At 49.3% G+C, this 11849-nt stretch overlaps 4 protein-coding genes across 4 annotated transcripts; 1 reads left to right on the top strand and 3 right to left on the bottom strand.

Moving 5' to 3' along the window:
* Nucleotides 1–240: 240 nt before the first annotated feature.
* On the bottom strand, nucleotides 241–905 carry ASPACDRAFT_47457 (uncharacterized protein; the record flags this gene model as incomplete). The annotated part of the gene is made up of 2 exons (XM_020201962.1): nucleotides 241–703; nucleotides 757–905. The coding sequence occupies 2 exons, from the start codon at nucleotides 903–905 to the stop codon at nucleotides 241–243; spliced, it is 612 nt and encodes a 203-aa protein (XP_020052442.1).
* Nucleotides 906–1623: 718 nt separating this feature from the next.
* On the bottom strand, nucleotides 1624–3296 carry ASPACDRAFT_54921 (uncharacterized protein; the record flags this gene model as incomplete). Its single annotated transcript, XM_020202938.1, has 3 exons — nucleotides 1624–1930; nucleotides 1964–2081; nucleotides 2339–3296. The coding sequence occupies 3 exons, from the start codon at nucleotides 3294–3296 to the stop codon at nucleotides 1624–1626; spliced, it is 1383 nt and encodes a 460-aa protein (XP_020052441.1).
* Nucleotides 3297–4399: 1103 nt separating this feature from the next.
* Nucleotides 4400–9217, bottom strand: ASPACDRAFT_54920 (uncharacterized protein; the record flags this gene model as incomplete). The annotated part of the gene is made up of 14 exons (XM_020202937.1): nucleotides 4400–4469; nucleotides 4580–5000; nucleotides 5056–5215; nucleotides 5267–5473; nucleotides 5520–5827; nucleotides 5886–5979; nucleotides 6033–6208; nucleotides 6261–6535; nucleotides 6614–8271; nucleotides 8337–8581; nucleotides 8649–8811; nucleotides 8865–8909; nucleotides 8960–9099; nucleotides 9160–9217. 14 exons carry the CDS (start codon nucleotides 9215–9217, stop codon nucleotides 4400–4402), a joined length of 4020 nt encoding a protein of 1339 aa, XP_020052440.1.
* A 1681-nt stretch (nucleotides 9218–10898) lies between these two features.
* Nucleotides 10899–11845, top strand: ASPACDRAFT_47454 (uncharacterized protein; the record flags this gene model as incomplete). The annotated part of the gene is made up of 3 exons (XM_020201961.1): nucleotides 10899–10967; nucleotides 11040–11137; nucleotides 11194–11845. The coding sequence occupies 3 exons, from the start codon at nucleotides 10899–10901 to the stop codon at nucleotides 11843–11845; spliced, it is 819 nt and encodes a 272-aa protein (XP_020052439.1).
* Between the last annotated feature and the right edge of the window lie 4 nt (nucleotides 11846–11849).

Here is an 11849-nt window from a genome sequence, read left to right as displayed (position 1 = left end):
TGTTTAGTTAATTAGATAGCAGTATGTGATCTACAGATTAAAGTACTTTATATAGGATATTCCGGGGCCTGTAGAATAGGCTCTATATATATAATATATGAGCATTCCTTACTATAGGATTTCTTTATTAAAGATCAAAAACAAAGTGATTATGTAAAGGGTGAATACCAGAATCAAAAACTGTGAACGAAGCTCTATTCTTATTTCATTGAGTCTTGATCCAACCCAACAAAAGACAGACTATTTATTCAACCACTCAAAGCCCTCCAGCATCAACCTTTCACACGAAGCAGGATAATCTCCCCCAGGCAAGTCCTCTTTAATCTTGAACCCCTTTCGGGCCAATAGCCAAGAAATACATTTATAGCTCTCCCTCGTCTCAGGAGCAATGTGAAAATCCGCCGGTGCACCAGGCAAAACAGGGACGATATTATCCCGATCATAGATCGCCTCCAGAGTCAGGAGCTTCCACTGCCCGTCCACGATCTGTAGACGAGAAATGAATCGCGTGTATGAGACGCAGTCATACTGTCGACCCTCGTAGACAAACCGAATAGAAATGGAACCGGTTGATTCAGTAAGGGCTTGTTCTTTGTCTCCGTTCAAGTGCACTTCTATCGGGCAGATCGTGTGAACGGCTCCGGTTCCCCTGGCGGACATGTCTGCGGATCCGCGTACGAAGCCATTGATGTCTCCTTGGTACCTAGGTTGATTTTAGCAACATTGCAGGATTGCCTCAGGGGCTAAAGTTCTTACCAGGTAATTTCAATATGTGTCTGCGACGCATCAGGGTGATAGCAGTCTCGGAGTTTCTGCCATTGAGACGTATCTCGATAGTATCTCTCGCGGACGAGGAGGGACTTGATATTAGAGTGGATTAAGATTTCGTCGGTCGTGCAAGACATTTTTGTGACGTGATGGCCAAAATTGAGCTAGAAAAAGAAAAGGGGGAATTTCGAATCGGCACTAAAGCTTAGGTGCACTTACTTGCGGGAAACGTGCTCTATTTAATAACGATTCATTAACGATGCATTGTTGCAATGTTGGATAAAACGGCGGGACACGTCCCGCACAACGCAAGGAGGCCTAGCGAGGGGGAGGTGACGGGCTTTCGGATTTACGGAATTGAAGCTGGGCAAGCCCTTTCAATAATTTTCACTACATGGGGTTGCTAATTGCTGTAGAGCTTCCTGGACATTAACTCAGGGGGAAGTTTATCTTCTTGATTGTGTGAATACAATTTTGTTCACTTGTGAGCAATCTATTGCACAGGTATGACAAGCAATCAGATATTTGGTTTTGTGCTGGTCGATTTCTTTGGGAGATGCTTTTGAACACAATGCTATCATTAATAGGGCAGTGTGGCGCGCAAGTGCAAGGCACGAGGGTTGCAAATCTATGCCTTTCATATGCATTTCCGTCCTATCTGCCCTGACATTCAGCATATCCTGCCTAATATATGGCCTTAGTTTAGAGCTTGTAATCTACTGAAGTTCCCCCATCTATACCTAAACATTTCAGAATGCGCCACAGAGGTGTTGTCAGCCAGCCCGGATCCGTATCCTTCCCCCTTTTCTGTAGCTGCTTCTGTCCTATCCAGGCAAAGATTTAATCCGGCCGTACTCAAACGCTGGCCACTCGCTGCGCATGGGATGACTCCGCCCATTTCCCGTCAACATCTCGCCAACCCAAATCTCCGCCAATCCGTTCAATTCTGACGAGATCGTGCTCGGGTCTTTCTCTGTAGTATGGCTCCGATGTGAGCCACACGAACCTATCAGGTGGGAGCAAATCTCGGGTCGAAAGAGTGACACCGTCTCTTTCGAGCCATGCATGAGGCACATTGTGACCTGGTAAGATGGAGGCATGATATTCTATGCAATCCAACTCGCCATTTAGAAGAAGTTGCCCACCATGATCCGGAGAATTCCTCTGACTTTATCTGTCGATATCCGGGTAAAACCAACCGATTTCCGCACCCAGCGCGTGGAACTCGCTGTCCAAGCTCTCCAGAGCCATGTAGACCGCTCGACACCGGGCATCATAATCAGCGTCTAGAGGGTTGAAAAAGCTCTGGAGGGCTCTGGCGTTGGTTCATCATCATGCTGGGGCGTGATCCCCAGTGCTCGATCCATGACGGACGAATTTGACCTCAGGTTGTGCAGGCTCGTCCGTGCAACGCGTAGCGCGATGGGATGACACTCTGTTTCATATGTATTGAGTAGACCGTCGCAGCGTGGCGCACACTCGCCTCGCACCGTGATGCCGAGTTTCTAAATCATATTGTATGCATCTTGAATCCCCGGGTTCAAGCTAAGAGCTCCCTATGGCGGTATACGATGAGCAGCGTCGCTAATGAGGAAGATGCGGCCCTTGGGACTTCGGTATCGCTCCGCAACAATGCTGTTTACGCGCCAATGACTGATGCTTTTAATCTCCACCTCCAGATTCGGGATGTGAAGGGTGCCGTGCATTCTCTTGACCATGTCCTCCGCCGTGAATTCTTTGGGTTCATCGGGATTGATTTCGCATGCGAATAACCACTCCTCTGTCTCTGGTATGCTTGGATACGGACCAAGGTGGTAGAGATACCCCGTGTTGATGCTCCCGCCTTGCTTTGGGTCAATACACCAGGTGATGAACACCCGAGGGTCCGGGTGATGCAAACTGATGGGTGCTTTGAAATGCGCCGAGACCATCTCTACAATGTCCTTTTCTCCCTCCCACTTGATTCCGAGGTTATCGGTCAATGCCCGTCCACCATCTGCCCCGACGACGTAGCAGACCTTGAGTTTGCGAGCCTCTGACTTGCCCTTCTCACAGATGGTCAAGCTCACATGATCACCACCCCCGTCAACGTCCGTTACTTCCACCCCGTAATGGATCCCATGCGGATTCAACTTCCTGGCTTGCTGAAGCAGGATAGGTTCCAGGCGGATCTGGGGGATTACGACATACGGGCAAGGGCTTGCCCGTTTGTATTCGTCCACGTATTTCCCTCCTTCCCACGTGTCCCGTCCGATAATCTCTAGACCATTGGGTCCAAGGTTGGTGTACCAGGCTATTCGGCTGACAGTCTCGGGTAGTGCGCGTTGTTCCAGGACTTGGTCTTCGATACCCATTTGGCTGAAGATCTCGATGGTGCGCATATTCATGCCACAGGCTTTCGGATGGATTGAGGTTGATGAATGACGCTCGAACACCACATGAGGGATTCTTTGCTGGGACAAGAGGGTCGAAGATACCAGGCCGACTGGGCCTCGTCCGATGATCGCTACTGGATATGTTTCGGTCATTTTCCTTCCGTTTAAAAGAAGAATCACTGGAAATTTCGCTGGAGAAACTGGCTCTGGGTGATGATGCTGATGTGGCTCTGATATTATGGATATCCCGAGCATCGTTGTATTGATAGGAGATACAGGTACATATAATTTTTTATCTAGTTGGCTCGGCAATGTATCACTAGTCAATTGTTCTCAGCATGATCAAAACAACCGCATTGGCCAATGGCCGAGGTAACACCCGTGCAGATAGCTGACAGTCTGGCACATACCCCAGAACACACCGCAAGCATTGAAGCCCTGAACAAGAATGTGATGCCTGACATGGTCCCGCCTCATGTTCTTCTCAAGCCTTCATCGATCCGTCCCGCAACCCGCTCCGCAATGGGCCCGCCCTGTAGCTTACCCGTCAAATCTGTGCCTAATCACTTGTGGAGATCACGTAGTCGGAGTGATACCATTCGAGGCATTAGACCGTCTATCAGCCTGTTGCCTGAAATACCCCACAACATACAGATCAGTCTAATAAGCATGGAGGTATCCGTGGCACGATTGGACTTCCTTCTCACTTCATCTTTTGTGGGACCACATTGTTAGACCGCAAGTTCCCTCTATATTATTATACCCTGGGGGAGACATCGTGAATGGAATGTATATAGAGCCCCAAGATCTTGTATATACCGGCACCTTCAAGGGTCATCTCCCATGGAAGTTTATTATTGATGATAGTAACAGTAGTAGCTAGTCCCTATGACAGGAATCATACATGATATACACTCGCAGCGGGGAATAAAGATGAGAGAAGGATAAAGGCTTGAAAAACATGTATTGTATATTAACTATATATTGACTCAGACAAAACGATCTAGTAACAATAAACAACATGCATGTCTAGCAGAAGAAGTAGTAGAAGGAAAAGTGTAGTTCAAAAGATCGATCTATTATACAAAAGACAAGAAAAAGAAATGTAAAGAAAAAAAAGGGGAGGGAAGGACTTAAGCGTAGTATGAGACTGGTCGGTCTCACCTACAGAATAGCTCAGGAGCAATTCAAGATATGGATAGTTAGTGAGAGAAAGTCGAGGTAGCGATAGCCGATTAAATATTGTTGACGTTGGACTATTCCGAACGAGCAGTCTTGGTCTTCTCGCTGCGAAGTTTCATCATGAGAAACACGCACACGTACGTACTAATGCAGAACAATGCAGCGATTCCGGTTTGTCACAGCATAATGTCAGTCTTATTCCTTGTAAGATCAGTGGCAAAGGGGAGTAACGTACATCTCTCCAGGAATAGTACTCGGCCTTTAGATTGAATTGCAGAGCGTATTCCGATCCTTTCGCGTATTGACAATATTGGCAGGAAGTCTGGGAATCTGCATCCCGGATGTAACCGCCCGCAGCTTCAACGAATGTACCCATATAGGAACCGCAGGTCTCGTTGGCCGGAAGGGCAATGTTCACCCACTCCTTCTCACCACAATGCACGGGGCTATCCCAGAGTACCTCGCCGAGCAGGCCCCCGATGAGGTAGGTGAAGGGGTCGAGGTAGTACATCCAGTAGCGCCAGAACACGTTGATGTCGGGATAGGGCACGACCACACCGCAGAAGCCCACCAGAGCTGATCCAAGAATCAGGGGGTTCACCAGCGAGGCGGCGTACTCGTTAGGAGCGTATGCCGCGATGGCCTGCCCGATGGGCGTGTACAAGAATTCATACACTGGATTCAGCATTAGTATATTTAATCCCTTCGGTGAACTGGCTCCAGCACTTACAAATCATTTGGAAGTACATATGACCGGAGATGGTGGCCACGCTGGGGAAGCCCACTGTGAAGTACCAGCAGAGGAAATACAATGTTCCACAAACCACCAGATAAGGCATCTCTGAGATTGCTTGTGCACCAATAAATGCAATCCAATGGTACGTTTTGGACTAATATGGTGTCAGCATGTTTGTAAAGCGAAATATGTGGGGAATGCATACCTTCTTCTCAGGGGTCTCGAAAATGTCTCGATTTTGAAGGAAGTAGGGCTGCAGCTGATTGATCACACCCGGTGCAACAAACACAAAATTGAAGATGGCAAACAATTGTAGTTGCAGGTCCAGGACCGACTCTCCGATTTTCCAGTATGTGAAGCCACTGAAAAGAGCCGAAAAAACGTGAAGGATGATCTTGTTCCAAATGTAGTCCTGGTAGGTTTAGCAGCTTCTCTTGCAGAAGTATGAGAGGACTTACCGGACTCCTCCAAAGCTTGACCATTTGGCGCTCCAACACCAATCGGAGCTGATACATCTTTGGTGTAGCATAGTCCGCTAGGTCTTCCTCCTCGGTGGCTTCGGCAGCCGTTTTTTGCTTGAGGGCTTCCAGTTCCTCGAGGGCTAACCGGCATTCTTTGGACTGGTCCCATACTTGGTTCCAGTCCACTTCGGGGTTCAGCCGACCCTGCACAACATCTACAATATGCTCTGCTGGGTTCATATCGTCCGGGCATGGGGCACCGTTTCGGGCGAAGTAGTCGAGGATCACTTGAGAATTTTCACCGGCTAGATTGCTTTAGCTTAACTTCCATGAAACTCCTTTGACTAGGGGAATTGCACTCACTTTCACCGAAGTACGTCATCTTGCCACCTTTGGCCAACAACAGAAGGTAATCGAATGCATCAAACAGGGAAGCGGAGGGCTGATGGATCGTGCACTATGGCGTGTCAGGCTTGATTCGACGGCAGCGATCAGACAGAGGATACTTACCAAAACAGCCTGTCCAGCGTCGGCCAGCTTTCGCATGAATCGAACAATGTTAAATGCAGACTGGCCATCCAGCCCGGAAGTAGGCTCGTCGAGGAGCAACAAAGAAGGCTTTGCCACCAATTCAACGCCGAGTGTCACTCTCTTTCTCTGTTCAATGCTTAAACCGGCCCCAGGAGCTGATGCTAAAGTTAGCTGGTGGGTTCATCTTTCCTGAACAGGTCTACTTACTTCCGATGAGCGCATCACTAATGTCGTCCAGCTCCAGCAGGTCAATGATCTTGTCCTCGTAGTCAATCTTCTCCTGCTTAGGAATGTGAGCCGGTTGGCGAAGCAAAGCAGAAAAGATCAAGGCCTCTTTGACAGTCGCAGTTGGTTCGTGGACATCAAGCTGCTCGCAGTAACCGGTCGTCCTCTGGAAGCTGATATTCTGTGGTTTGCCGTTGACCAGAATGGAGCCGGCGATCTCTCCCGAATCTTTACGCTGAGCGAGAACATCCAGAAGTCTATAACATAGTAACAGTAAATTCAGCTGTCGAGCATCGGAGAAGGGTCACCATGCCTGGTGAGGAGAATTGACTTACGTAGTTTTACCTGCACCAGAGCATCCCATCAATGCGACCAGGCTGCCCGGTTTCACAAAGCCAAAGACCTGATTCAAGAGCTGGAGCTTTGATCCCTGGTAGTTCACAAAATAGTCGAGATGGTCCCACGTAAAGATAGCTTGTTTTGGCATGTTCTGATCAGGTTCGGAGTCTGCCCCCGCCGGTGGCGCTGTCAAGGCACCCTCTTCATCTCGGTGATGCCCCTGACTGCCGCGTTTGTACACCAGATAAGACGACGTGCCTTGACTGCGAAGTCTCTCGAAGCCGACTGCGGTGAGGAAGGCGAAAAAGGCCCACATTCCGACCAAAACACCGAATCCCCTCCAGACGTGATGGATCGAGTAGGAATACTCGTCATGGATGTAGTCGGCACCGGGGATGTGATCCCCAATAGACCCAGCGACTGTACAGCCCCGATACCGGTCGTCAGTGTAACCTGCACCGTAAGGAATATAGTCTGGGCTTTCACACTTGATATTCAAGCCGCCGAATTCATTGCCCATTACACTCTCAAAGGCGTACGAGGCTGGGTTGATCCAGAAGACCCATCGGAACCAGACGTGCATCTTCTGGAAGGGGATCAGATATCCGGTATAGATCATCATGATGGTAGTGAAGAAGCCGGACATCTTTGATGCGTTACCGAACTTGGAACAATTCGCGCCAATCATGCGGAAGAAGGAGATGAAGCAGAGTGTCGAGACATTGAGGACGATCCAGAATGTGAAGAATTTGCCCGCGTCAGCCTGAAAGTTGCACATCCAGTAATAGACAATGGTGAACAAGGTCACCTGGAAGAGCACCACGGGGATATCGGTAATCACACTGGCAACGCAGTAGGCTGTTGGACGATAGAATGCAAACCGCTTTTGCCGGGACAGGATGGGTCTGCCCATGAACGAGGAAGTCGTCTCTCCAAGAGCCTGCATACAGAAATACATGATTGGGAAGAAGAGCGCACCGGGTCGCAGGAACATGGAATGACTGGTGTCCGACAGGTTGTAGAAGAGACTCCCCGAAACCAGGGCTTGGATCAGAGTCGATCCCACCTTGACGGCGAGAGACAGGCGATCACCCCAGATGATTTGACTTTGCCGAATCGTACAAGCGATGACCTGTTCCCATAGGGGCACCGTGTAAACGCTCTTGGGATTGCCCTCTTTGCCCATCAGCTCTTTTGCCACTAAGTCTTTGAAGCAGCGGCTCTCTTCTTGAAGCTGAGAGGGGGGTATGATCTCCTCTACCATTGCTTGGTAGACGGAACTCTCCTTGTAACGGGCTGCAAACTCCACCACTGACTTGGGTATCTTTTCTTCGTAACCGGCGCGAACGGTTCGCTCCGTGGGCACCGTGACGGCCGTGAGGAAATCGGCAATGTTGGCTCCACGACGACACACGAACCCCATTTCTTCAAAGTAGTGTCGCGCGAGGTGGCGAGGCCCATAGAAGATGACATATCCGCCTGCAATCACCATGACCTTATCGAACTGGTCGTAGATGGCATTTCCTGCCTGGTAGAGGGTGGCAAAGACCGTCTTCCTCTGCTCGTCCGCCGTGCGGCGGAGGTGTTTGGCGAAATCCAGCGCGGAGCTGGCGTCAAGACCACGAGTAGACTGGTCCCAGCATTGCACTGGGCTCTATAGAAGTGTTAATTGTCAGATCTCTCCAGATGCTAGAATCTCCAGGCATGCGATGGACATACCTGGCCAGCCATCACTTCGGCGAGGGAGACACGCTTTCGCTCTCCGCCTGACACTCCCCGAACAAATTCATTTCCCACCAATGTTTTGCCTGTATGGAGGATTCCCAACGATCCCAAGATCTCATCCCGCATACTCTCCACGAAGCCTTTGTCGGACAAATTGCCGGATTTGATCGAAGGCGTCTTGTTACGGAGCGCGAATTTGATCGTTTGATCAACCGTCAGGGTGGGGAAATGGACATCATCTAGTCGACGTTCATGAACACTCAATCAGTTTCTTCCTCAGTAGTTTCTGGATAAGGGGAAGCGAACCTTCGTTGTTGAACATGAACTGCTGACGGAACTTTGCAGCCTCCTTGTGATCCATACTTCCATAATGCACGTCGCCACTGATGTGATCAAAGCCATCTCGGTCGTTGGATATTACTTTGAGGAACGATGTACAGCCTGCACCTGGCCGTCCGAGTACAAGCATCTATCTTGGTCAGTGCAATGTTTATGATACTCTCAATTGAATGGAATACAGACCATTTCTCCTGGGCGAAGCTGTCCATTCATATCTTGAAGGATGGCCTAGAGACGTTTAGTGATTTCATCTGTCAGAGTCAAGGTGACGAAAATACCATTTCCTTTGGCTTCTGGAACTTCCGGACCAACTCCCGAGGGTCGACCTCAGACCAGAGGGTATCGCCATGGACGGCCTCCGAAGCTGGCACGAGGACTGATAGCTGTCGCCATGTCACAGTGACCTCTTTGTGTGTTCCTAATGGTGGCACATGGCTCTCTTTGGAAGCCTCCACATACCCGGTCGGAGTTGTTGAACCGTCAGAGCCGGGGATGGCTGGGAAATGCTCCTCTTTTGGATACGAATCCTCAGACATGCTCGCTGTATTGCTGACAAGCGATTGACTGACCATTCGAGATGAACATGAACTAGGATTGATATCTCTCAGCCGGCCAGGGCCTCGACTATATACTGGTCTTCGAAACACGCTACATATGCTACGGTCTGTCTATTGCAGGATCGTCTCTTCCGAGTTTCCATTATCCGTTCTTCCGCGGTCGATCTAGAAAAACTTAGAAATGTCGAGTACATTTCGGTCCCGCATGAAGTTATCCGTACATCAGAAATTCGTATAGTCGTCGAAGTCATAGGCAGATTAGCGGCGGCTAATTTCCTAGCATCCTCAAGGCGTCGTGGGTGGGTCAATTATAGAACTTAAATTATGTTCCAGCCCAGCTGCCACCATCCGTTTCAATCTCCCCTACTTCTGCATGAGGCAGATACGGTAGGCTACCGGGAGGAGGAGATTAGTGGCAAGAGGGCATGTGGTACTATGATACCACCTTTTGTGAGATCGTTTTCTGGGTAATGTGGATTTGTTTTCCGATACTCAGACAGTCATTCCGCGGTTGCCTATTCCTCACCATACATACCTTCTACACTCACCTTCCACAACTAGCATCCAATAGGGGCAACTCTTGGTGCAATAGCCTGACACTCTGGCATAACGGGCAGACATACATGACCCGTGGTGATCCGATGGAGGTGCAGATCGGCTCTTTATCATGGCGGGCGAACACGCACCAGAGCATAGCCATTCTGGAAGCCGTAAGATTGCAGTTGTTGATCTTGGAGTCAGCACTAGTTTTCAGCACGGCAAGGCTGTGGCCTACTTTGGCTACATGGAATAGACTAGTGACCCTACGAGATGTGCTTTGGGGCAAGGGAGCCCCAGTGGCAAAACTTCCGGCTTCATCCAGCCACTCTGTAGATCTAGATTAATCTTGTAAGGTTGATTCGGGTTCGGTTCTCCCATCCGATGCCAACATCCTCGAGTATCTAAAACCTATCGATAGGTCAAGGGGCTTAAACGTGGGTCGATACACTTTTCTACACGTCAATACATCAGTTAAGGCATGAGACCATTGAGATCACAGCATTCTACGAGGCAAATACCGGAAAGCAACCATGAAAACTTTGATCAAGATGAAATGAATTATCACGACAATATGTTTTTGGCTCTGAGCTGGTCGGAAAGTCAAACCAAAGATGGGATACGACGTCCCGCCGGATAGACGCAAGTACGGGTTCGGATGTCCCGCAACCCAGTCACAGCTAGAAGATATTGCCACGGATCGTCAAGGAATCGCCCAATACCGTTATAGATGGACATTGCTACGCCTGCCAAGCCACTTGGTGGGACCTCTGGATATCTTGTCATTGAGCATTTGTGGCCTAGTCACATCAGCCCCTACAGGACTGTGGAGTGGATCTTACTTTCGCAGGGCGTTCACCATAAGGAACCCATGTAGATTATTCGGTAGAACCCTATGTAGGTCATATTGTATGAACCTTGGGAGCCGAAATCCCGTAGATCAAGATCGACACGAAACTTTCGGGGAGTTAAGTCATAAGTTGCATGTTGCCAACTAGTTTGTAGCGTTTAGGGGTAGTATTGGATCTAGCTTTAAATTAATCAAGATCATTCCACAGTCTTCCCCTTCGCAAGTAACTTTGTTTTCTAAACCACGTTCCAAAGGATATCACGATCCAAGACAATGGTCTCGCACGACATATCTGCACGTTGCTCCCGCAAACGAGTGACAAAGGCGTGTCAACGATGCAAAGTAAAGAAATCAAGAGTAGGAGCATCGCATATCCCCGGTTAGATATCTAGTATATAGCTAACATGCTTTTAGTGCAGTGGAGACGCTCCATGCGAGTCCTGCAAAGCCACAAACGCCGTTTGTACCTATCGAGAGGGTAAACCAAAGAGGCATCGGGTGTTCACACAGAGGTATGCCACGAATGACGTTTATATTTACATACGCCAGCATGAACTAAATCTTCTAGTTATGTGCAACTCATCGAAGACCAACGCGATCTGCTCGTCCGTGGCCTGCGAGAGCTTTACCAACGAACGGTCACAGGAGGAAGCATCAAACGGATAGCTAGCGATCGACCATTATCCGTGAATGACATATTATACAATCTGGGCATATATGATGCGCCAACCGAGGATTCACCCAAAACACCTCCCACCCCCCTGCAGCTACGGGAGGAGTGCACCGAAAAGGAAGACGAGAGGAAAGATCGATACCCAGACACAATCCAACCGAACACCGACGTACAATCGTGCCCTAACCAATGGTACGGGGATACCGGCAGTGTATTTTCGGATTTCCTGTACTCGCCATCGTCTTTCAGCTTCTCGCCTAGCATCTCATCACTGCCTGATTGCCCGACATACATGAGCTCTGTCATCACGCCAGACGTCGGGCCTCCATTTCAAATGAACCCATCTTCATGTATGATTGCGGAAGGTAACACAACGTACAGCGGGGCTCTTGACCAGCAAAAGACTGAGGCAGATGGGCTGCAAATCGTGTCAGAAGACGTCTCTACAACAGCAGACGGCAATATTCTCTCGCCGTGGGCGATGTACCGGATCGCCCTGAATGCCCCAAATTCTGCGCTGTACGAGCCTCTCGGCACTGCATTTTAGGTTT

Source organism: Aspergillus aculeatus (genome assembly GCF_001890905.1).
Source record: "Aspergillus aculeatus ATCC 16872 unplaced genomic scaffold ASPACscaffold_18, whole genome shotgun sequence".
NCBI classification, from domain to species: Eukaryota; Fungi; Ascomycota; class Eurotiomycetes; order Eurotiales; family Aspergillaceae; genus Aspergillus; species Aspergillus aculeatus.
Note: the sequence above shows the minus strand (reverse complement) of the source record. Positions and strands in the feature narration are given on the sequence as shown.